This window comes from Bubalus kerabau, chromosome 4 (genome assembly GCF_029407905.1).
Source record: "Bubalus kerabau isolate K-KA32 ecotype Philippines breed swamp buffalo chromosome 4, PCC_UOA_SB_1v2, whole genome shotgun sequence".
NCBI classification, from domain to species: Eukaryota; Metazoa; Chordata; class Mammalia; order Artiodactyla; family Bovidae; genus Bubalus; species Bubalus kerabau.
The window spans coordinates 18,731,112-18,756,641 of NC_073627.1; the positions used below are offsets into that span (position 1 = coordinate 18,731,112).

Below are 25,530 nucleotides of genomic sequence, written 5' to 3' on the forward strand. Positions count from 1 at the left end.
GAGGGGGTAACATTTGTGCGGAATCCTGAAGGATGAATAGGAGCTTAACAGAAAGCTCTTTGAGAAATTCACTGTACTTCACCATCTGTGGGCCAGTTTTCACGGCTTTACCATCATTTCAGTTGTGTCAAAGTACCTTACTTCCATTATTACTCCTTGTTACTTCCCCTTCTCTCCATTTTCTAGTATCTTGTTTTGTTGCCTTGTGTAGTCATCTGAATTGCCAAGGTTTGCAGTAGCTTCTTGGAAATGTTTAGTCAATAGACCTGGGGGTTTTTTTTTCCCCTTTAAAAAAAACTGTCTCTGAATATCAAAGATGTCTACACAAGCACAAAATGGATATTTAGAAGCTTTTTTTGTTGTTATCGTTAGTTACATGACTTTTATTTAAGACTGTTTTTACTCTTGATGCAGAAAAATCTGTATATTTGGAATATGTGCATATGTATATCGAATCCCTAAACACAGCAATGTTTCTCTTCCAGATTATGTCCCTATTGGCCCTCGATTTTCTAATCTGGTACTACAGGCTCTTCTTGTGTTACTGAAAAAGGCACCTCCGCAGGTAAAAATAATATAAGGAACATTTTCACAGAGTTGTTCCAGTAAATTATACAATGATGCACTCTCTAAATAAGCAGATTATCAAAAACTTGTAAAATTCTCTTGTTGAAGGGATTTTGCAAGGTCATCCAGTCTGGCCTTCTGTCTTAAGGTAAATAATTTTCTTAATCACTTCTCTGAAGCAGAGAAGTTTTCCATTTTTTTCTGAAAATCTCAAAATTCCAGTTTCAGTTAGTATTCTGTTTTGTTCCTTTATAAGTTCACCACCACATTACACATCCCTTCCCACCCCTTCTCCCATGAGTGATATTAACACATGATATTAATGTAGAAGTGATTAAATATATGTTCCCATTTGTTCCATCTTTCATAGGTTTTTCTAAGAATTTGTATTTGGGGAAATTTATGTCCTGCAGGGAGTTTTGTTTTGTTTTTAGTTTTTACAGATGACTTTGCCTTTTTCTCACATCACGTGGCACTTTTGAAGGGTGAGTTTATAGCCAGGATCTTGGTTCCCGTGGTTCCATTTTTACTGATGTAGCTGTTGGAGACTGGTGATTTTGATAGCTTAACACATTTAAACTGACCTATGAGGGTTGGTTAAATATGTTAATTATGGAGAGGCTGCCAGAGCATGTTTGGCTATGACACAAGACATGAATTCTCTTGGTTGATTCTGCATGTTGTAATCTTGAAGAAATGCCAATCAAAGGCAGATACAAAGGGGTGAAGTACTAACTTAAAAAACTGTATGGGAATTCCATATTTGAAGTTAGAGACATAAAGTAAGTTGTATGGAAAATATTTAATGTTAAGCTGGTGAATCTGATATTTAAGTTAACAGTTAAAATTGTATGTATGTTAGACCTAAAGGTAGAGGACTTATCTTGATTTTCTAGGGTTTATTTTTTTTCTTAGATTAGTGAAAAGGAATATAACCTACAACAATCTTGAAAACTTACTGCATATTTGCACTGTGAAGGATTTTTTACATCATTTTTCTGTAAACTGTTACTCCCAATAGTTGAAGTTTTAGGTTATATTAAAGCTGAAAATAGAGAAGTGAGTGTTTTTAGAAATAAATAGAACATATTAACAAATGACTTCCAAAATCTTGAATAAAGACTTAGGAGTAACAGTTTCTGTTTTATAAAAATGATTGTAAGACCTTTGAGGAAAGGAACATTATCTTATTACCATGATTAAAAAGTCAGGGGAATTCCCTGGATGTACAGTGGTTAGGACTCTGGTCTCTCACTGCACCATTCGACCCTTGGTCAGGAACTTAAAAAAAAAAAATCCCACAAGCCATGTGGCATGGCCAAGGAAAAAAAAAGTCAATAACAAGTGTTGGCATACAGATGGAGAAATTGGATCCTTATACACTGCTGGTGGGAATAGGTAAACTGTGCAACCTTTGGGAAACAGTCTAGCACTCAAAAGGTTAAAGATAGGGTTACCACATGCCCTAGCAATTCTGTTTCTAGGTATATACCACACAGAAATGAAAATATATATCCACACAAGAACTTGTACATGAATGTTCATGGAAACATTATTCATAATAGCCAAAAAGTGCGAACAACCCAAATGTTCATCGAATAAGATACATATGGTATATACATACAATGGAGGATTATTTGGCATTTTACAAAAATGCTGAGTACTTGCTATAACATGAATGAACCTTGAAAACATGATAAGCAGAAGAAGCCAGTCACAAAAGACTACATATTGTGTGATTCCATTTATGTGAAATACCTAGAATTGGCAAGTTTATAGAGGCAGAAAACAGATCGGTGGTTGCCTAAGACTGGAGGAATGGGCGAGGAGAATGAGAGGTGACTGCTGGTGGACACTGGGTTTCTTTGGGGCCTGATGAATATGTTCTAAAACGGAGTCCAGCAGTAGTTGCATGTATCTGCCCAATAACTAACAGCCATTGAACTGTACAGTTTAAGTCAGTGAACTTCGTTTTAATAGGAGTTACATCTTAATAAAATGGTTACGATAGATAGTTTCAGAAGCTTAAATGAAGAAAGGAGGATTCTATGAAGAGCTGAATGTAAGTACATGGCCCAGCTTGGGAGAAATCTTAGAAACAGGAGTTGAATCATTAGAAAGGGATATGGAACAAATTTCTGTAAGGATTGGAAAGGAAGAATACAGGAACATGTAAGAAGTAAAAGACAGATCTGGTCGCCTTAGTGATCGGAAGTGGCGGGGATTCTAATAAAATACCAGCCTGTCCTTAATCAGAATTGGGTGGCTCTGAGCTGGACTGCTAGATGACCTGCTGTGTAAGCGAATCAGTGGCAGAAGAAATGAATGCTTAAGATATTTCTAGTTGGCATATATTTAACAAAATAAAAATGTGGTTTCTCTGTACCATCTTACTTTTTAAATTAGTTTGTATCCTTTGAAGAAAATAAGGGAGAATCTTTCAAGGTGATCCAGTGTCAAGACTATTTGTCATTCTGAAGTAGAAGCCTTCACTTTGCCAAAGCATTATCATGTAGGCTTTTCAGCTGTTTGCAGTTAAATATTAAAAGTATATGAATCCCAATGTTGTAGGGATGCGTAGACTATTAGTAGAAAGCTATTATTTTATCACTGTCAAGGAAACAGAAAAGTTGTAGGCATTTTTCTTTAAAAAGAGGAGCTGTACATGCATACAAGACAGTAATCATTATCAGTCACAGAATCTTTAATTTTGCATTTATTGTAATTCAGCTTTCACATAGAAAAATTGTGTGTGCATATGTGCACATGCTGAAATAAAAGGATCCCTTCAAGGGCACTATGTTGTTATGGATCAAGATATTCTCTTTTCTACTTCTCCCCATCCCCCATCTCCCCTCCCTCATTGTAAATTGGCTTATTAAAACTGGTTCACAAGCCCTCCTTTTTTCCTTTTGTGATTGCTTTGGTCTTGGATTTTCAGTGTAGGACTAAAAATTCAAGTCAGATTTCAGTTACTAGGATAATTTTCTTTGAATTTTAAATTTTTGTAAGTAAATGCATAGATTTTTAATGAACCCAGTATTCAGTGGATTTGCTTTCAATTTAGCTGGAGAGTTAATTTCATGATTGATTTATTAGCCCTTTGAAAGTATAAAAAGTGGTATCTGTAGTTCATGAAGACTGAAAAACATCATCACATTTTGTTTAGCATCTTTTTAAAACCAATTAAAAGCTTTTCTAAAATGGATTGAACAGGAGAAAATAAAACATGTTCCCGAGGTCTTTATTTCAATCAAGTTTCCCTGTGTTCTGCAGGAGAAGAGATCGAGGGGGGATAGAAAAATTGAAAAGGGCTGTCCCAGCAGGGAGCCACGCCGGAGAAAAGGGCTGCTCTGAGAACTCAGCAGCAGCAGCTAAGAAAGCTCCCAGCCTGCTTCATCTACATGCAGAGTCACACAAGGCACGGGGGTGCTCACCGTCACCACAGAGGTTTCACATGTGCTTCCCTGCTGATTCCTGTGAAAAGCTAACAATTGGCTTGGAGGGGAAAAGACCACTGCAGTTCACCCTCCCTGAGCTGGACGTACAATTTGTCCAGTGTTAGGAAATGTCCGGCTTAGCAGTGAGAGGCTCGAAGACACCCCTCCTTCCAGTAAGATTCCTAAAGCCGGCTCTTTTGCTCGATGACACTGGGGCTCTTTTCAGGTTTTGCAGATTTATGGAAGTCGAGGGGAATGTGCTTTTCAGGATCAGGAGAATGAAAGCCTTAGTCTCTTCCTGTCAAGAAAGAGGCAGTAGTAAGGCAGTAAGGCCAGGTAAACCTTCTTGCAAACTGTAACACGAATGGCTTTGTTATTTTCCTCCTAGATCTCTTCTGGCACCTTCTTTTTTTTTTCCTTCCGGGAGACAAAGTGCCTGAAAAGGAACTCCTCAGCTGTGAAATGACATGACTTCCTAGTTTCCTCAACAAGTGTGAGAGCAGTTAAGCCCATTAACCCGACTGCCTTAATGTTTACCTGACAGTTTTTGCAAATCAGTTTGGAAGACCTCATCCATATGTACCAGAGTAACCTTGTAACTTACAGAGAAACACTGCTTTTTCACTTCAGTGCTTCCCAGCCTTTTTCATATCACAGCATATAGAAAATAATAACATCTGATGATATAGTTGGGTAAGTGGATGAGGCCAGTCACAGCTGGCCAGAGGTGCATCCCCACCAGGTGCTAACCCCCTTCCCAAGGGCTGAATAGTGTTGATACCATAGAACACTTACAATTTATTCACAGCATTCCAGCTGGCAGAATCTTTGGAAACTGTGAACTTTTACAAAAGAAGACCACTCCAAATTAATAGCAATATTACTGAAGTAGGACTCAAAAGACCTCACAGTTGTTAAGACTTTTAGCTAAAAAATAAAGTTGTTGAGAAAAATTCCTTCCTCACTGCTCTGGCACTTAGAAATATTAACCTGAGAAGAAAGAAGTAGGGCTTAGAGCTGGGAAGGGTGTAATATGTGAACCAATAAGACTCTTAGTAAATTCCTGATGGGAACTCAGGCAGACATGTTTGTTTCTCCATGGGTTTCATTAAAGGTCACCAATCTCTAGACAAGATTGCTTTTCCTGTAATCCTTATATGATCTCTCAGTGCAATCTTACTTCAGATATGTTATTAGGAAGTCTTGGCGATATTAAGCAACTCCTCAGGCTTTGGGTTGCTTTAGCGAAATAAGCAAATAATGGAAGAGACTCCAACTCATGCAGGCCTAAACACGAATATCTCTCTGTCTATCTGTTCAAAATTAACTCGGGCTAATGACTATAATATGACTCAATAAGATATATAACCACTTTAGGAAAGAGGTTTAGTCATTTTGCCAGACACATTAATTGTAATCACTGATGTGGTGACTTTTGCATTAGACTTCTTTATTGAAAAAAATCTGGGTGATGACTGACAGGTTAGTAGCCCAGTTTTCCCATTTGTTAAGTCAGTGATATTAGATGGCTACCATAGTTTATAAATAAATTCTCTAAAAGTATACTTTGCTTAGTAGATTATCTCAGAAAGTTCTGTGTAAGTTTTATATATATATATAGACAGTTTTAAGTTCATCAAAATCAGTGAAAGAAGTTTGGTGAGTCCTTTTATAAAATATTGCTACAAATATCTGCTAAATAAAACCATGTTTTCTTTTTTTTGCTTTTTTTTGTATTTTATTTTTTAAATTAGTTTATTTATTTTAATTGGAGGCTAATTACTTTACAATATTGTGGTGGTTTTTGCCATACATTGACATGAATCAACCACAGTAAAACCATGTTTTCTAAATAGAGTTTTTGTTTTGTTTTTCAGTAGAGCACATCTATAATACATATTAATTAATACAAAAATTATAAGCTAGATATATACGTACACACACACCATTTATAGGTAACTCAAAATTCAATCTCTAAATTTTAGTCATCAAGAAATGCTAATGTTGTTTAGACAAAATGTTTTCTCATTGCCTTAAATATTGATATATTACTGTGACATGACATCAGCATTAGAGAAGTGTTGATTCTACCATCCTAGTGTTCCACAAGGCCATGAATCTAGTTATGAGTGTACTCTCTGCACAGCTTACTCACTGTATTGGACTTGGAGTCAGAAAACCTGAGTTTGAGATTTAGCACAGACACCTGGCCTTATAGTCTTCAACTAGCCCCTTAACATCCAGCGAACGTCGTGTAAGTTCTGTGTAAACCTGCGGGCTGCACAGACATAAGATTAATGCCTTATTATGAAAAGCACAGAGTTACTGAGAAGTCGGAGTATAGTGTTGTCCACAGAGAATGTAATTTGTAAAGAATCAAATTTGTAAAGAATCTTATCCTTAAAAAAGGATCAGTGTTTCTCTTGAGTGATTTGAATGTTCCCATTGCTTGGAGCTCAGTGTTGACATCTAAGATTCTGTTTCTTCCTGTTTTCTTACTGTTTTCAAGTTCTTGGAGGTTTAGTATTTTATTAAGGCTGTTGTTTAGAACTGGAAATACATCTGCCAGTTATTGTTTTAAGAAAAGAGGTGCCTTTAGATAGTCCACAGAACTTTTTAGCATGTAAGTTAGGAAAAATACAGAGTGTAACTGCTGTATATGGCACATTTCCACGGAAAGTGAGTTCAGCATTCCAAGTTGGAATGCCCAGGTTCAAATTCCTTCACTAGCAATACTGGCGGAGAAGGTGATGGCACCCCACTCCAGTACTCTTGCCTGGAAAATCACAGGGACGGAGGAGCCTCGTAGGCTGCAGTCCATGGGGTCGCTACGAGTCGGACATGATTGAGCGACTTTACTTTCACTTTTCACTTTCATGCACTGGAGAAGGAAATGGCAACCCACTCCAGTGTTCTTGCCTGGAGAATCCCAGGGACGGAAGAGCCTGGTGGGCTGCCATCTATGGGGTCACACAGAGTCGGACATGACTGAAGCGACTTAGCAGCAGTAGCCGCAGCAATACTGTCAAAAGAAATAGAGACACTACTTCCCCATCTCCCATTTGCTGAAATTCAGAAGCTTCCTGAGTCCTAAGACAAATAGTTTGGTCTGGGGATTGGAGATCCCTATTATAAAAGGGAGAATGAAGTAGAAACAGGAATTTCGGAGTTCTGCAGCATGAGGAGTAGAGAGAGGGTCAGGGCTTCTGGTGGATTGTGGGGTCTTGAGGACACTGCCCATTACACTAATCCTTGGCCTCCAGGGACTGCCCTCCTACTGCCTTTTTCCCTACAGCTGCTTGTGACTAAAGTTCCCCCTTTTTCCTTCTAATCCAAGTGGAACAGAATAGCGCTTCACAGCTTCTCTCGTACATTCCTGTCCCCAAAGCAAATACACAGGCCTTTGGAGATTCCTTGGGGTTTATACTATTATGGCATAACAGCTATTGGGTAAGAAGAACCACTAAGGAGGACCTTACAAAGGTCTATCAATATTCCTGATAGTTATTAGAATATAGGTGGAACAAGGCCTTGATCTTTTTAAGTCACAACTTGGTCTGTAACCATTTTTCATCTTGACAGTCCTGCCTACCTCTCACACTGGGGAATGGCAAGACTGCTTTTCACAGGGAAAGCTCCAGACTTATCTGTGTGGACCCACGCTTCCTCCTTCCCTTCCTCCCGCCCTCTCTCCTTCCCTTCCTCTCTTCCTTCCTCTCTTCTCTCTCTTTCCAGACCTATTTAGGCTATATAGATAATACTATTTGTTGAATGGACATCTTGAAGCTGGAGGGTCTTAACTACACATATTAATAGAACTGGCATTGGCATTGTAAATAAGAGCTGAGGAGTTAGAAAGCTTGAGTTTGAATCCAGTCACTTAATTTCTGAGCCTCAATTTTCTCACTGTAAGTCGGGAACAGTGATAATATTTAATATTTAAGTCTTAAGAATTAAATAAGATAAATGTTGATTATAATTCTTTGTAAACTACAAATCACAACTCAGTTTAGTATTCACTTTGAAGAAAACTCTGACTCTTGTCTTTCCTCATACACAAAAATAGATAAAACCAACAGAGTAACTAATCCATATCAAAGGAGCTAGGCTCCACATAGCCAGAAGCCAGCCCTATAGACACGTCAGCAGGAACGACACCTTCCTTGGCCTCTACCTGCCAGTCATCACGCTTCCACAGACCCTGCCAGGGCCAGCCCTGGAGCAAGTGGAAGAGGGTGCCGGTTCCCCGAGAAAGGAGTAATCATGGGGAGGGAGGACAGGGAGGAACACCAGCCAGAGCAGGGAGATGAGAAGCTGGGTGGCTGGCTGCTGGTGACCCCCAGTATCTGTATAAACTGAGCCAGGGTCAGAAACTGCCTGCCTAACGATCACATCACCTTCCACTTAATCCTCAGTTATTCTCTAGGTGTGATTTCAGCTATAAAGAAAAAAGGCCTGGAGGGAATATGCCAGAATTGATTGTCTTTATGGCCACCAAACTTTTTGAAAGAAAAGTTTGTGCTCAGCCTCCCAATATTTTAATGCATTTATTATTCTTCAATTGATGTTCATTTTAAAATGCACAAAAGAATGTTTTTAAAAGAGTGAAATGAAAAACAAAAGTAAAAAGGAAGTTCTGTTTCTCTGTCTTAAAGATAACTGTTCTTAGATGGTGGATTATGGGTGGGTTTTTCTGCTTTATTATTTCTTGTATTTTATACATTTTCTACAGTAAGCATTTATTACTTTATAATCAGGAAAAAGAAAAACTTAATGTGTATACAGTCATATTCACTTTTAACTCAACAGTATAACTACCAAAGTTCCAATCCTTTGCAGCTGATTTGCTGCTTGACTAATAGTAACAGTCAGACACGGCTGAGCAAGTGAACTGATGCATATGGCTGAGTGTCTTCCCTGTTCACCGGAAACTGTCGTAACATTTTTTGTTAACTGGCTATACCCCAATACAAAATAAGAAGTTAAAAAAGTCAAATGACTTTTTTAAATTAAATTTTCTCCTGATGTATAAGTTCTACTGGCAAATGTCGTCTCTACAGGTAATAAAGCCTTATGACATTTATTAAATCAATTTTTCCCTTTATGTCCATCCTTTTCTTTGACTTGACATTCTTTAGTATTAATTATTGGTAAAGCTTTAAAAAATATAATAATTACTAATGAATTCTGAAACAAGCAAAAACAGTCACAGGGCTTCCCTGGTGGCTCAGTGGTAAAGGATCCACCTGACAGTGATGGAGACATGGGTTCAATTCCTGACTCCGAAAGATCCTGCACGCTGAGGAGCGACTAAGCCTGTACGCCACAGCTGTTGAGCCTGTGCTCTAGAGCCTTTGCTTTACAACAAGAGAAACTACAGCAATGAAAAGTCTGCACACCACAGTAGAGAGTAACCTCCACTCTCTGCAACTAGAGATAAGCCCAGGCACCAATAAAGACCCAGCACAGCCAAAAAAAAAAAAAAAAAACCCACAGAGGTAGAAATTAAATGAGAAGGAAGAGGAAAAGTAACCTGATTAGAGCACAGGGGACATTTTAGGGCTCCTTAAGGTAAAAGCAGAGGGAGGGAGGGAAAGTCTACTGTAGGTGCCAGGTGGAGGAGTCTGGATTCACTGATGAATCAGGGATCATTTTAGTTAAGTTTCTAATGAAAGCACCTACAAAACTGTACCGTTTGGCACTGAGAATACTGTGGCATGGTCATACATCTTTATTTTCTTAAATTTATTTAACCTTTTCTCCTTAGAGGTCATAATTCATAATTTCTACCTATCTAACTCGTCATTAAGAAATCAGGCAGTGCTGAAAGAATTTTAATATTACACAAATAAAAATGGATGGCAAAGCATAGTGGGAATATCCATGAGGCCTGAACTCTAGTTTTAGCTCCCTCCCTGGATGTAAAAGCTTACCCCAGTTTCTCACCTACAAAATAGCCAGGAGAGGAGAGAGGGAAGGAGGGAACTTAGATAAGCTTTCAGAGCTGCTCTGAGGATAGTCTGATGATTCCATGTCTTTTTCACAAACTGGTACTAAAATATTCTTTAATATCTCAAAGTGGTCTGCTCTTGCCTTTAGTAATTATTTTAAATTATTTGGGGTGAAGTTGCATATTTCATAGTCAGTGTGCATCATGAATTCCCCTCCCTGCTGTCCTCTTTCCTACTGGCAGCACCAGGAGGATGGTTACAAAGCCAGCAGACTAAGAATTTGCTTCAGGGTAAAAATCTAATGGAGAGTTAAGTGTAGTTGTCTGCCTCATTGTAGCTTGATTTATTTGAAACATCCTTCCTTTGGTATTCAACTGAAACATTTAACTACCAGAAAAAGAAGTTACAGACGTTTGAGCATCGAGAAATCAAATACATGCAGGATATGCAAAGAGGTCCCATTCCTCTCATTTCACTGTCCGGACTCTTGGTCGTTTTTAATAGTAGTCAGATTTTTCCCTGGATTTGGGGAAACCAATAGGAGATGCGTAACAATACTTATCTTGCCAGCTTAAAGTAATGGCTTCTAATGAATCTTTTCTCCGTGAGAGTAGTCTGTATTATGAATAGTTACAACTTAACTTTTGACAGTCAATTGACTAGCTAAAAGAAAGTGGTCTGACATCCTTTGCATCTACTTATACTGTAAATGAAGCATACATGCCATTCATTCTAGATTCTTTTCTTTAAAACTTGTTGACATAGTATTCAACACTTGGGACTCAGCGATAGAGACACTGTAACTGTAGATACTTATTTTCCTGTTGAACATTCCATATAGTGTGTGACAGAAGAGAAAATGTAACGAAGAAGTGGGGGAGTGATCTGTGGCCTACACTGAAATCACCATTCATTCAACACAAATGTATTTAACGGGTCACCATGTTCAAGGCACTGTGCTAGCCCTGGACCCATCAATAAAACCAGACAGACACAAGTCCTGTCCTCACAAGGGAGGACCACCAATAAGTAGAATAAATGAGTTAAGTATATAGTATGTTAAAAGGTGATCCCTACTGTTGGGGGAGGCGGATAGAGCCTGAGAAGGGGAGATGAAAAAGGGTCTTATGGGAAAGGTGGGCCTTATGGGAAAGGTGACACTCAAGCAGAGCTCTGACTCTGAGGCAGGGAACCACGTGGCTGTATCAGGGAAGAGCATTCTAGGCAGAGGGAACATGGGAGTGTCTTCCGTGCACCAGGCATGCTGTGCTCAGAACCGCAAGGACAGAGATGAATCAAGCATGGCCCTGCCCCCAGGGAGTCGACAGGCTAGAAACAAGATTCAGGCTTGCAAATAAATGTAGTGGTAAAGTTGTACAAGCTCTATGGTAGGTAGAATTTTTTTTATTTTAATCTGCATTGAACTAAATTAAAATATGAGTTGTTACTCGCATTTCAAGAAGGAAAACTAGTATATGGGATGAACTGAAACACCTCTTACCGGGAAAGCTTCGCAGCCTCTGCCCTGAGCTGATTTCTCCTCGGAGTCACTGCCTCTCATCAAGGTGCCTGACTCTTGCCCGCTGCCACAGCTACTTCTGAGGGGTATTTGATCTTTAGCTTCAGGCCTCGTCTGGGCCTCGCTGTCACCCTAGTTAAGCTGAAGATTGGCGCACCCATCTACCCTGAAGAGAGTGCATCTTGGCCCTCTGGGAGAGTGCTCTCTCTCGGAATCTTTTGTGGCCAGTGCCCTGCCTGCCTTGTTAGAAAGAGGAATTCTCAGGTGCCCAGTGCTCGTCCACCTGACCTGAGGTCGCAGATTCCTGACATCCCAATCCCAGGCAGACCATCTCACTTCCTTCCCTTCCTGCCTCCCCTGACAGTGATGGCAGAGGTCCCCCTTCCCCAAGTATCCTTCACCTCCTGCTCTACTCTGACAGGTAGAAATAGGATTTTTAATCCCATTTTTATGGTTGAGGAGGAGACAGATGCTGAGAAGTTCAGTAATCTAACCTACATCACCCAGCTATGAAGGACGGAGCCTGTACTTGTTCCATGGCACCAAGCCCCTACCTCTCAGGGAACTTGCCTCTCCTTCCTTGCTTTCTGCCCACCCCGGGCTTGCATTTAAAAGGGAGGCACGTGTGTGCATCACTGATGAAAAGGTGCAGATCCTCCCTGGGCGCCCATGCTCCGAGACCTTATTTCAGAGATGCCTCTCCCATAGCAGCCTCCTTACAGGCCACTGGACCGCCCGGCATGAAACTGCTAGGATCGTCTTTCTCTCCATCACAGTTCTTCCTCCTCCAGCACCTTCTTTAGTTTCTTGTTGCTTTTTATACTAAACTTCCTTCCTTGGTTTAGCGTTCAGAGTCGTCCTTTTTTTTTTAGGCTACCTACTCCCCTCCGCTCTAAGAAAACTCTGTTTTCAGCCCTTGGTGCTCTAGTTCAGCTGCCTGCACCACCCACGGGGAATTAGGGGACTCATTCCTTCTCCTCCAGGGCCTCCTCTTCACCAGCATCTCGGTGATACTTGAGGAATCTTCCCAGAAGACCCTCTGCCAGTGAAGCTGTGCCCCTGTGCTGTATCCCCGCAGCTGTTATTCGTGTTTGCTGGTGTGTTCCTTGGTCTCTGAGTATTTACTCACTCTCCCCAGCTGGATCGTACTCACTTTGGAGGCACAAACCAAATCTCATAATGCCATACATACTTGAACAGAGTCAATTCGTGCTCATGATCTGATCAGCTAATCTATTTTATCTTTTACTTCCTGGGCTTATAAATTCCAAATTCAGAGAAACTTCACTTTTATTTACAAAAGTGTCAAATTCTAACAACGAGAAAATAAAGTTTAAGGCCCCCAACACACACACTTCTTAATCCATTTCAGGGTTTCCAATTGTTCCCAGTTCATTCTTCTTACCCAGGGTGTATTGCCCTTGCTCAGCACTGAATGATAGGGAAAGAATTGGCCTTTCTTTACTGCATAACTGACTTTACTTTTGTGAGCAGGTTAAAATCAGCCCTTCCATTTCACTGCAGTATTATATTGGTGGCATTTTTATTTAAGGGAGAAAAAAAAAAGCTTTCTTCCACATGAACTTTTGTTACAAATCAGTTTATTGGGGCCAATCAATGGGCAGGACCTATGAAAGGGTGTGGATTATCTGGTTAGTCCTTTGTGTGGCAAAAGGCTTAGATACTGCTTAGTACTTGGCTCATTCTTAATCATGTAAAGAAGTGTTTTTTTGAAGGATCAACACCTGACTGAGCCCTGCCTTTTTCATGGTAATGTTTTCACCTGAGTTGCTTCTTATAGTAGTAAGAATTAGTTAACTAATACTTATTTAACCTTGGAACAATGTTTATCATAATCCGATTGGCAGATAGTCATTTTATTTAGGCCTTTTCTTTATTGCATCAGAACTGGAAAATCTCAGGAAAGAGTATTCTGGGAACAGTTTTTTCCCAAGTAAGTTATCTCTCTGCCTCTTTTTTTCCCATCAAGGGGCATGTTTTGGCACTATAGATTCAGACTGGTAGCCACACATGAACAAGTTGGATTTCTCTTTCTGGGTTGAGCTCTACTTCTGTTTTTAAAGCCAGCTTTCCCACCTCATGCTGCTGGCAACTTTTTCTCCAGAATGTTCTCCAGTGTGATTTAGGATATTAAATATATTCAGAGCTGGTTTTTCATGATAAAGCTGCCTCATGAGTACTACCACTAATTAATATACAAAATGACCCAGCACAATTTAATTATTTGGTAATGTTTTTCGGTGTTTTCTTGAAGATGATGCTTACAAGTTGAGGCCCGAACTTGCCTGGGTCATGACCTCTCTGCAGTGTTTGCAGTCTTGTTAAACAAGAAGAAAAGCAAAACATAAATTAGCGTCTCCATTATAAGTTGCTCCACATTTCCCAGTCTTTCAACACTCTGAAGTGCATAGTCACTGGTAACGTAAGACAGAGTTTCACTAGGAAAATGGCCATTCCAGCTTTTAGAATGGTTAGCAAGCCGTTCTTTGAGGGCCGGTGTTGTCCTTTGTAAGAGAGGAGCAAAATGAGGGAGCTTTAAATATGGACTTAGGAACATTGGAAACCTAAAGAAAAAAAAGCAAAGTAACAGTTACATTTTTTTTTCTAATTTTGTTCTTTTTTAAAAATATTTATTTGGCTGTGCCAGGTCTTAGTTGCAGCATGTGGGATCTGGTTCCCTGACCAGGGATCAGACCTGAGCGCTCTGCATTGGGAATATGGAGTGTTTAGCCACTGGACCACCAGGGAAGTCCCAACAGTTACCTTTAATTGTAATGAAGATGTACCAGCCTATGTGGTTTTGAGATATGTTCCCAAGTTTTCAGAATTTAATGTTGAAAAATAGCTTGAATGTAAAAAGCACCACTTTACTGTTACATAATAGAAGTTTATATGTCTTTAGTTAGTGTTAGTCGCTGTCATATCTGACCTCTTTGCTACCCCATGGACTGTAGCCCACCAGGCTCCTCTGTCAGTGGGATTCTCCAAGCAAGAATACTGGAGTGGGTAGCCATTCCCTTCTCCAGGGGATCTTCCCAACTCAGGGATTGAACCTGTGTCACCTGCATTGCAGGCAGATTCTTTACCATCTGAGCCACCAGGAAAGCCCTTCTGTGTCTTTATGTGTTTTTAATTACCTCCCTCCCACCCCCGACATCTCGGTTTTTGTTATTTTGCCTTTGGATTTATCTGTTTCTGCTCCTTCAGACTTAGAATGTCCTTCCCCTTCATCTCCAAGTCAGCCCACTCACTCATTAATACAGTTCAGATATTGTCTCCTCCAGAGGAAAGGGAGGTGTTTCTCTGCCACACATTTCTTCCCTCTTCCATGACATCCTGTGCCTTTACCTGCACCTCTCCATATTGTATTGTAATGATCTCTTTTGTATCTGTCTCTCTGTATGTGTAAGGTCTATTCCAGATTCATCCAGTAGCTTGGTAAGGGTCTGTTGACAATGTGTGTGATTTTTAGCAAGTTGATTTCTTGAATAATAACAATGATTACCCTTTAATCTTTATACTTCATAGGTATACTTCTCTCTCATAGTCTTTGCACAGGCACTTGATATGCCAATTACTGCTTATACCAGAAAGCCTCAACTTTGTTTCTTTGGTGGTCCATTGTTTATGTTCTTACAATATCTATTCTTGTCACAGTAGATGGACAAAAACAATCAATTAAGACTGAGAAAAGCTAGGATGCCTTATTAGCAATAGTGGTTTAATATTTACAAAACCCAAAGTGTAATTGTTTGGGCATCTGATCTTCAGTTTCTTAAAATATTTAATTTTCACATATTAATGTTTTTATTCCCTCATTTATTTTAATGCCCTGAGTTTCTGAGATCTGAGAGTAGGTTTAATGATTGAATTAAAGGCCTATCTGTGGAATGTGTATCATAAATCTAGTGACATAGTTTAAAGTCCATTCTTCTTCCATTTTCCAAGTAAACATTTTTAAAATGTGTTTTTCTTCATGAAAAAAAGGCAGTATACAGTTTTGGATTCTGGATTTGGTTTCCATTCTTGGTTTCCATTCCATTCTACTCTCTCATTTATTATTAGACTTTGAACAAAGTAGTCAAATCTATAAGACTTAATAGCTTCCACAGTAAAGTGGAGATAATACTGATACTTAAATCTTGGGAGCATAATGGACACTGAATGAGAGATGGATCTAAAAAGGCACGTGGTGCAAATAGAAGTAAATGGACGTCTTCATGTTGAGTGGTGAGGTACCCAGACCCCTTCCCTCATGGATTCCCATGAAGTATGTTGGAAACTAGGCTGTATAGCCCTCAGGAAGGAGACTGAAAGATTCTCTAGGGAAAATGTACACATCCTGACCTTTGAGGGACCCCCAGTAATCAGCCAAGTCTTAACATCCTATCGTGAAACCCTCAGATTCAGAGCTTCCAGTTATTATTTTAACTCTTAAATATGAGTAGTCATCTCAGAGGAAACAAAGACAAAGCAGAGAAAATTAAAAAAAAAAACATTTTAAAAAATATGTAATATTCACAGAGCTCTAAAATAAGGTAGTATCCATGAAATATAACAGTATGTGATTTTTATTAAAAAAAAAAAGATACATTCAGGAAATAAAGAGCGACCTACCTGAAGGTTTGTAACTTATAGGACATAGAGATAAAAGATTTTTTTTAAGTTATGTATTTTTTAAAAGTTAGAAGCAATGAGTCAGAAAATCAAAATGGCATCAGTATTCTAGTCAGCAGCACTGAAAATTAAAAGACAATAGAACAATGACTTGATAATTCTGAGGGGAAAATTATTTCTAGCCTTATTCTCTATATCTAGACAAACTTATCAAGTATGAAATGTACAGTATTAAGGATGGAATAAAGGCATTTCCAGGTCTTAAGTTTTTACCTCCTGTACACTTTTTCTCAGGAAGCTTTTGAAGTCTGTGTACCATGGAAAAGAGGGAATAAACAGGGGGGAAAAGGAGGGCTAGGAGACAGGGAATCTCAGAGAGGAGAGAGGAAGATTCTAGAGCTATAGCTTGTGCAGCCAGCATAGAGAACAGTCAGTTCAGATTGAGCTCTGAGGAACAGAGGACTCCACGAGGGGGGTGTCCTCAAGAAAAAACACCCAAGGGGTTTCTCTGATGGCTCTGTGGTAAAGAACCCGCCTGCCAGTACAGTAGACACGGGTTCAGTCCCTGATCCGGAAACACCCTCCATGCCACAGGGCAGCCGAGCCTGTGCACCACGGCTGTCGAGCTTGTGCTGTAGAGCCCGTGCTCTGAAACGAGAAGCTACTGCTGTGTGAAGCCCACGTACCACAACGAGAGAGTAGCCCCTGCTCCGTTCAACCAGAGGAAAGCCCTCATGGAGGAGTGAAGACCCAGCACAGCCAAAAATAAATAAATTAAAAAAATACACCCAAAACTTTAAAATTCCCTAACATGTTAGGACATATTGGCATGATGTTTGTGGCTATATTTATTTGGGGATGAACTTATGATAAGTACCTGGTAAACTAAGCAAAGGAGGGAAATGGCAATTATTAACTCTTAACAAGAACAAAATGTTGCCCAAGAAAAGATACTACATGGCTTAGCCATAAATCATATTTATATAATCATAATAAATACTCAGTATAGATTTAACCAGAGACTATGAAATCATTATATTGAAAGGATGAGAAAAGGGACATATTGGAGGTGCGGGGTTATTGCAAAATTAGTATTAAGTCTCCATCTTCCATAATAGGAATTCAGGAAATAATATTTAAAGCCGAAAAGAAAGATCTAAAAATAATAGAGTGCTATTGTTACTTAAAGATAAGGAAGTAAATACAAGAAGAAAAACCCAGAGAGTAGAAAATGGTTGCTTCTGGAATGTGGGAGTCAGGAATGGTGGCCTAAGCCTGATACAGTTTTTAAACATTCCTTGTTACATTAGGGGGCTAAAAATTAAAATGAACTTAAAAACATTAAATGAGACAATTATGTGAAACATAGCACCATGCCTTTCACTGCTGCATAAATGTAAACAATCATTATTACCTGAGGACCTCTCCTAAAAAGCATTACTATAAGTCTTGCTAAGTGGGTGGCAAGGACTTTCATTCTTTTTTTTTTTCCCAACCATACATATGTTGAAATATGTATATATTGGCTGTAGAGATGAATTACAGACATATATTAAAGTATCTTTCTGTTTGGTTTGTGTATCTTCCTGATTTACTGACCCAGGATGTTACTGATGTGGATGAAGAGAAAGAACAGTTGCTTCTTTCTGAACCTGAACTTCTGCATGCTGAAGAAAGTGTCACTTTTTCCGAATCATGTTGTTGATAACCTTTTTAAATGATTTTTCAAGAGACTTCCCTAGCAGTCCAGCGGTTAAGATTACCCACTTCCACTGCAGGACAGGAAGCTTAAGATCCCACATGCCGTGTGATGCGGCCAAAAAGATTTTCAAGAGGATAGTTCTGAATTTTTTCCTTCTATTTTGCCTAAGCATTTGCATTTCTACAATTAAAAAAATGGGTGTTGTTCAGGCTTAGTCTAGTTTCCTAATGAGTTCTTTCCTTTGTGTTTTAACACCTTTTTTTCCTATGATCAGGGTCGCAAGCTTCTTATCATTGGGACCACGAGCCGCAAAGATGTCCTTCAGGAGATGGAAATGCTAAACGCCTTCAGCACCACCATCCATGTGCCCAACATCGCCACAGGGGAGCAGCTGCTGGAGGCTCTGGAGGTGAGGATGAGGAAGTGGAGTGCACACTGCCCAAAGAAAGGAGCTACGGGTGCCCCAGGCATCACACCTGGTGTTTAGTTTCTGTGTTAACACAGAACACGGGACCCAGGATACACCTCCAGTCACTTTCAGGAATTAGAGGAAAAAGAGAAATACAAGTGAGAGTGAAGCAATTCTTCATTCCTCAGTGGAAGCAGCATGCAAACTGCCAGGAATGAATTACTCTGCGCCCAGCATGACTAATGCATATAGATTACTGGGCCAGAAGCTTTGGTGGGAGGAAGGAAGTAGAATAATCAATATATAGAAAACTCAGTTCTTCATACTAGCATTCAGTCCATTTACTTGCAGTTAATCAATTTGAGCAATAATTAAAGCCTTAAAGGAACCTTTTTATTAACAAGTTCATAATATGGAAATGTTTTCTTTTTTGAGGATGACATAGTCTTTAATTTAAAAAAATATATATATCCTTTATTAAACTTTTGATTAATATTAGTGTTCACAAATGACTTGATGAAGTGTTAAGAAAGATTATTTAGTTACTTGTTTAGCAGCAATAAAGTCAGGAAGGCTTCTTAAAATCCTCAAGACCTGTACAGTTGGGCATGCTCCCAACAAAATAGAAGCTATATGATAAATGTTTCCAGCTTACCTGTTTGAGCAGTTTTTGTGCCGAGGTTGAATGAGAGAATTAAATTTAGTCTGCTTTGACATATACAGATTATTCTTAGAATGGAATGTTAAAAATTTTAACTGATATTTATTATGGATTGGAGCTATTTTTCCCCCAGCAAACATATCTCTAAATTATACTGAAGGTCCATAAGAAAATAGGGTTTAAGATTCCAGTTTTCATTTTCATAATTGCACTTAATGGATTCAGAAAAGTCAAGTTGGATTTTAAAATATGAGAGAATTCCATCAGCTTGAACCAGTCAGGTAGTTCTTATCACTATTCTTTTAAGAGTAAATGTGGGAATTAATGTTGTTGATGTCCTTATATAATGCTTTCCTTACTTTTATTGTTTTCATAGCTATTGGGCAACTTCAAGGATGAAGAACGCACCACAATTACACAGCAAGTCAAAGGGAAGAAGGTCTGGATAGGAATCAAGAAGTTACTAATGTTGATTGAGATGTCCCTACAGGTAAGATGCTTCCTTCTCCATATGGTTCAGACACAGAAGGTTCACAATATTATCCCAACAGGTGTTATCGTTCCCTCTCACTAAGGTTTTAAGTTGAAAGTCTCCTATATTATTTCCAGAGTCAAGTTGGTGTTAGTAACCTGCTTCTGAGATCAAACAACAACTTATTGGTACTTTCTTTCCTACTTCTTAAAATTCAAAATGGAGAAGGCAATGGCACCCCACTCCAGTACTCTTGCCTGGAAAATCCCATGGATGGAGGAGCCTGGAAGGCTGCAGTCCATGGGGTCGCTGAGGGTCAGACACGACTGAGCGACTTTCCTTTCACTTTTCACTTTCATGCATTGGAGAAGAAAATGGCAACCCACTCCAGTGTTCTTGCCTGGAGAATCCCAGGGACGGGGGAGCCTGATGGGCTGCCATCTATGGGGTCGCACAGAGTCGGACACGACTGAAGCAACTTAGCCAAAATTCAAAAATAGAAGAAAAGATGATAAAATTAAATTTTAATTTACGGAGTCACTAGGTTTTACAGTTAGAAAGGACTTGAAAGAACAATTTCTGCTGCCCCCTCATTTTAGAGGTGAGGATCCTGAGAGTCCCACCAGTTGTCAGTGAGTTAACCAAGGTCTCAGCTAGTGATCCAACGGGGTGGAGGTGGGGGACCTGGCATTGTCCATCAGAAGTCAGATGCCAGAGAGGGCCTGGGAGACTGTTTCAAGGGACAAGGTGATTGAGTGTAGAGATTAGACAGAGGCTGTATATATTCTCCCCTGGCAGGGCTCCTAGAAATTTCACTCAAACTACTGTAGGGTTGAAGCATCCAGGATCACATAGAAAACTAAGCCCCAGGCTGCTGCCTGGGCAAAAACAGATAAAGCTTCTTTGAGACCTTCTCACACCTACTGGCAGCTTACCTCTCTTCTCCACCTCTCCCTGTGCCTATCCTGTGTCGTCTTGTCCTTATCTGACATACTAGTTAGATACTAAATGTGTCCCTTCAAAGCTGTATGAGTTCAGGGATCTTGGCTCTCACTCACTAGTAAGTCCACAGCTCATGGAACAGAGCTGGACACATAGTCAGGCCCTCAGCCAGTTTCTGTTGAATGAATCTCTCCTGGGTCCTCGGTGGACAGACTGGCTGCATTCTGAGCATCATGCATTAATGCTCAGTCCTGTTGTTCCAACAGTGTGAGCTGTGGGTGGCAGAGGTGAAATTTACTTCATTTATTGCTGAAATAGGCTCTTAGACCAATAACAAATTGCAATCACGAAGTGAATGCTTTTTTAATCTTTGCTGGTCAATTTATTTTAAAATTGTGGCTTTCAGAAACCTTCAGCTGGACTATTTTTAAGCCAATTTATTTCTCTTTTTCCTTGTGAGCAGTAAGTTAAAGTTCCAGACTAATCACTTTGCTGAGGATTATTCTTGGTAAAGGTGCACATACATTTGTATTGGCTCTTTCCTTGGAAGAGATAAATCTGTCAGACAGTCAGCTCTATGCTTCATTTCTTTAAGTTTCAGCACAATTTTTTTCAATAATTGCATAGAAGAAACTATGTGGGTTTTTCTCCCCAATTCCTACCCCTTCCTCTCTTCCTTTGATGCCCGCAGGTCAGTGATCAAGTTAATGCCTCCTCTGTTTGTGGGGTGGAAAGTGAGAGTGGGGCACTCAGACCTAATCTTCAGCGACTGACACTTCATAGGCCTCTGAGTTTGAACCCCTTCACGTCAAATGGATTTCGTGCAGCTGAGTGAATTCTCTTTAGATCTGCCTTAGAGAGACCGAGTCTCGGTGAAGAGGCATGTAGTTTAGCTGAATATAAGTCATGTTACCTCTCTGTTCACCATACACAATTCTGTTAAAACTTGCACAGTGCTGAGGATCTGCTCTGACTGGATGTCACCTGAGGGAATAAAGTCATTTATCTAGATTACTTTTTTCCTCCCTTTCCCTTGACTTTTAATTCCATAGCTACAGGCAAGTCAGTAAGTCGTTGCTCACACATATTAAATATGTTTAATGGGCAAAGACCTGCAAGTACTGACTACAGCAGAGCTCCAGCCAGTTCCTTTTTTTTTGAAAAAGAACTTGACAATTGATTCATATGTAATTCTATTCCCAAAGAGGAAAAATGTTTCTCTTGTTAACTATTCACACTTTTTCTTAGTCCTTTGTAGTCTGACCTCTTAACTTTGATACATTCGAAACTTGGATTTTTTGGGGGATAGAAGAGATCTTTTAAAAAAAAAAAAAGTGGTTGGAGGGGGGAATCCAATTGCACATTTACCCACAGCTGCGCCGAGCATTTGAAAGCTATTCCTGGAGGGCAGGGAGTTCCCTCTTGGGGAATAGACTCTTGCCCTGGAACATTTTTTCAAAGTTAGGTGTGTTTCTTACAATAAAAATTCATCTTCAGGAATTAAAGCTGTTTTTAATGATCTTTTTTTTTTTTTTTTAAACAATTTCACATCTCTGGTAGACCAATGAGAATAAAACAAAATTAAGCAAATTCATAGAAATATGAATATGAGGAACTTCCCCAGTGGTCCAGTGGATAGGATTCCATACTCCCAAAGCTGGGGGCCCAGATTCGATCCCTGGCCCGGAAACTAGATCCCACATGCCGCACCTAAGACCTGGTGCAGCCTTAACAAATAAATAAAATTAAAAAGAAAGAGAAAAGATATATGGTGAAAAATTTTTTAAAGAAATATGAAATGAAAATGAATGGGGATAATTAATAATAGCAACCCAGACCCTACAACCTGAGCGAGAACTGAGTCCCCTATCTTTTCTTAGACTCACAATGGTGTCCTCAGTCCCAGGAGACCCGGATTATCCAGAGAGCATGTCAGAGGAATCAGCCCCACTGATTTTCTTTTTTAGTTTCAGCACAACCGTTATCGTTAATTATGAAGAAAAAACTATGCCAGGCACACCAAGATTAAGAAAAGCTAAAGAATCAGTCATAGAGTTAATAGGCTACTTTTTCACTGTTTAATCAGCATCAATTGGCTTCTTCCATTTTGGCCCCACTTTCATGCCTTGGATGAGCCCTATGAATTGGATGCCATTTGCACCCCCTGAATGGCCAGCCCTGCTCTCACAACATGCTTCTCAGGGCCACCTCCTCACCCGGCCCTAGCGAAGGGGTCACTGGGCTGAGGTGCCTGTGGATGACCTTATGCATAGCGATTCTCTGTGCTCCAAAATCCCTCCTCACTTCCCTTAAGTGACACGGTCCAGTTTGCTGTGTAGCAGACTACTGGTTAAGGAGCAAGTAACACATTTCTGTGGCTCACCAAAGCCCTGAGAAAGTATAAAACCAGTCATTTTCTTGGCATGAAGTAAGTGCATCATTTTTAGAAGGTACCACTAACCTGTCTTCTTTATTCCTTCTGATGTATTTAGATGGATCCCGAATACCGTGTGAGAAAATTCTTGGCCCTCTTAAGAGAAGAAGGAGCGTAAGTACATACGACACTTGAGACCTCCAGCCAGACTCCCTGGTCTTGTAAACCCGTGTGCCTGTTCTAAGAGTTGCTGTACAGTGCCTGTGAATTTGAATTCTCAACCTCTCTTGGACAACTTTGTTTCCATTTATTAGAATTCTCCGCTGTGTTGTAGGTGTAGGAGACCCAGCAAGGAAGTGGGTTGTACTGTTGGTTTGCTCTCCCTGTCCTGCTTCGCAAAACTTCCTTGTCACAAGGCAGGAAAAAGCACGATGGTACATATTTATTGGAACCTGCTTTTAAATGCATGGAGTGTAAACATTTTCTTTTGTGAAATGCTCTTCTAATGGCAAATGCATAGTGAAAAATGTAGATAAACCACTAAGAACCTTTTAGTGTGGTTTTGTGGTGAAGGGCTTTTTGCAGACCCTTCATCTGTTTTTCGTTGTGTTTCGGTTCTTTCTTTTTCAGTAGCCCCCTCGACTATGATCATGAACTATTTTCAAACGCAAAGTGACCAAGCAAAGTGACCAAGGTGAAGACGGCCTGGGATCATCACTCGACCTCCTCGAGATACTGAACACAGTGAAATGAACCCTGCCTTCGACACGTGCTCACACTGCATGACGAGTGCAATGAAACTCCCTTCCTTGTGCTTACTGAGATACTCCCTCTTGTGGAAGGTGTAAATTCGCTTTAGAATGCTGTGCTCACCTCTCCGTGTAAGCTGATTCCTTCTTGCTCAATCTTAAACGTGGGAAACATACTGTACTTATGAACACTACACGTTCTAAGCTCCCTACCACCACCACCCGAAAGCTCTCAATAAACATACTGATGTTGCAAAATAGCAGTTGGCCTAGTAGAAGGAAGACTTTCCACCTGTAAGCTAGGAGCCGTGACTAGAGGCACTGGGTTCAAAGGGATTCTCTCACAACTCCCTGTGCTAACAACACTACAGGTCATTGGATATTTGGTTCAAGTTTCTCCCAGAAGGCTGGTGATCTTTGCCTGAAGAAACAGGGCTATGAATTTCTAAGATGCTGTTCTCGATCATTTTCAGAGATGTTTCTAGGTTGCAATCAGGAGATCTTCCTTAATAGGAAGTCAGATTATTACCGTGTTGGCTGTGCCATCCCTTTAATGTAAGTGATGTGCTCAGTGGTAAGAGATAACGCTGGTCATTACTACTTGGTAGATGTTGTTAAGAACCTGTGAGAGATGTGTATGGTAAAAGCATACACCCCAAAACAGAAGGGTGTCAAACTCAAGTAACTTACAACCCTCCCAGCACTCATTAGTGCCCAGGTCTAAGTGGGTCCATAATACTAAAGGCTTCTTTAGTATCACCACTTTTCTTTTGTCCTTAGCTTAATGACTTACTTAGAATGTATCCTTCCTTTATTTTAAATTATCTGTATTCCCTAGCATCTAAATAAAACACTATTTTCTAGAAAAAACAAACCACTTTCTAGCACGCTCTCCTCAGTCCTTTAACATCCATTCCAATGTACTGAAGATGTCTCCTTCCCCCTCTGCACGCTCCTTCCAAAGGGAAGGAGAACAGTAGTTTAAGCTGAGTTGGAAGAAATGCGATCAGGTCGTTATGTTCAGTGAGAAGACTTGCGGAACACGTGCCCCTCCCCCGCTGCTGCTGCGGCTTCAGCTTCAAGGACAGGCGGCACCTGAAGGTACTTAAGGTAGGGCTTGGCACCAGGGGGCACTTGGGTGTCACCACGGTGGTCTGTGGTGCAGCTCTCTCATCTGTCCCTGTGGTAGAGGATAAATTATCTCCAGATCTTGCTCTCTGTATATTTTTGGTAGATTTATATGTTGCATCTGCTTTCTTTTGGGTTTTTATCTCTAGCTTATTGTATGGCTTAAAAAAAGTGGATTGTATTATAAAAATTCTGTGGTTCCTGGTGGCCAGTATCCTGGATCCCCTCATCTGTTTTAGATCTTGCCTCTTTTTTCGCTCCCCGTGAAAGCAGCATACATTGTATTAACTTATGTCTCTTGTTAAATAAGATTAATGTCTTTGTGTTTTGTCCAGAACTATATTGAAGAAATGCAAATATTATATTGTTTAATGCAAATGAAGGAATGCAATAAAGAGTACGTATACTTGAAAACATCCTGTAACAGACCAATATTTTGTACAAGACAACATGCATAACTGACCAGAGGATATGAAGAAGGGGCTCAGAAAAGCCCCTCCTTGTTTTAACTAGTGTAAGGAGATGAAGATTTTTATTTTAAAATCTCTGACTTTAATTATTTAGAAAATATGATTTGACAAATACAGTTCGGTAGCCAGTTTTATATAAAGTTGGCATACGAGAAGAATCTTTATACCCCCTTTACTTATTTCTTCTTATTAAAAAACTGAAGTACACCAAAGCCATACGCGGGTTAGCAGTAAACCAGAAAGGAAAATTGTTCCCAAATAGAAGTAGCCCTTCCTGTGACACATAACAAACCAGAAGATGCGAACGCCCTCAGTGAGCTTTCTTCACATGGTTCACTTTGGTATCCTTCATCCATCCGGCATGTTTCTGAGCTCTCACATCTTTAGCCTAAACCCTGGTGCTTAGAGGTGGCACAGGGTAGGACTAACGGCCACCCAGAAAACCAGCAAGACTTGTGGGGAGAGGGCGTCCTTAGAGCTTCTCTGACTGCAGGGTCAGCCCCCTGGG

The 25,530-nt window shown here is 40.0% G+C and overlaps 1 protein-coding gene across 3 annotated transcripts in view; it reads left to right on the forward strand.

Moving 5' to 3' along the window:
* NSF (N-ethylmaleimide sensitive factor, vesicle fusing ATPase) overlaps window positions 1-24,968 on the forward strand; it is a 148,313-nt gene extending 123,345 nt beyond the window's left edge. Inside the window, exons 17-21 of one of the 3 annotated variants that reach the window (XM_055575627.1) lie at window positions 486-565; window positions 18,092-18,226; window positions 19,264-19,377; window positions 22,794-22,849; window positions 23,306-24,968. In XM_055575627.1, the coding sequence (XP_055431602.1) occupies window positions 486-565; window positions 18,092-18,226; window positions 19,264-19,377; window positions 22,794-22,849; window positions 23,306-23,351 (431 nt within the window). In that variant the 3' untranslated portion in view covers window positions 23,352-24,968. Of the gene's footprint in view, window positions 1-485; window positions 566-3,843; window positions 9,112-18,091; window positions 18,227-19,263; window positions 19,378-22,793; window positions 22,850-23,305 lie in introns of those variants that run through there. The other 2 variants (XM_055575628.1, XM_055575629.1) reach the window with 2 other exon arrangements.
* The last annotated feature ends 562 nt before the right edge of the window (window positions 24,969-25,530 follow it).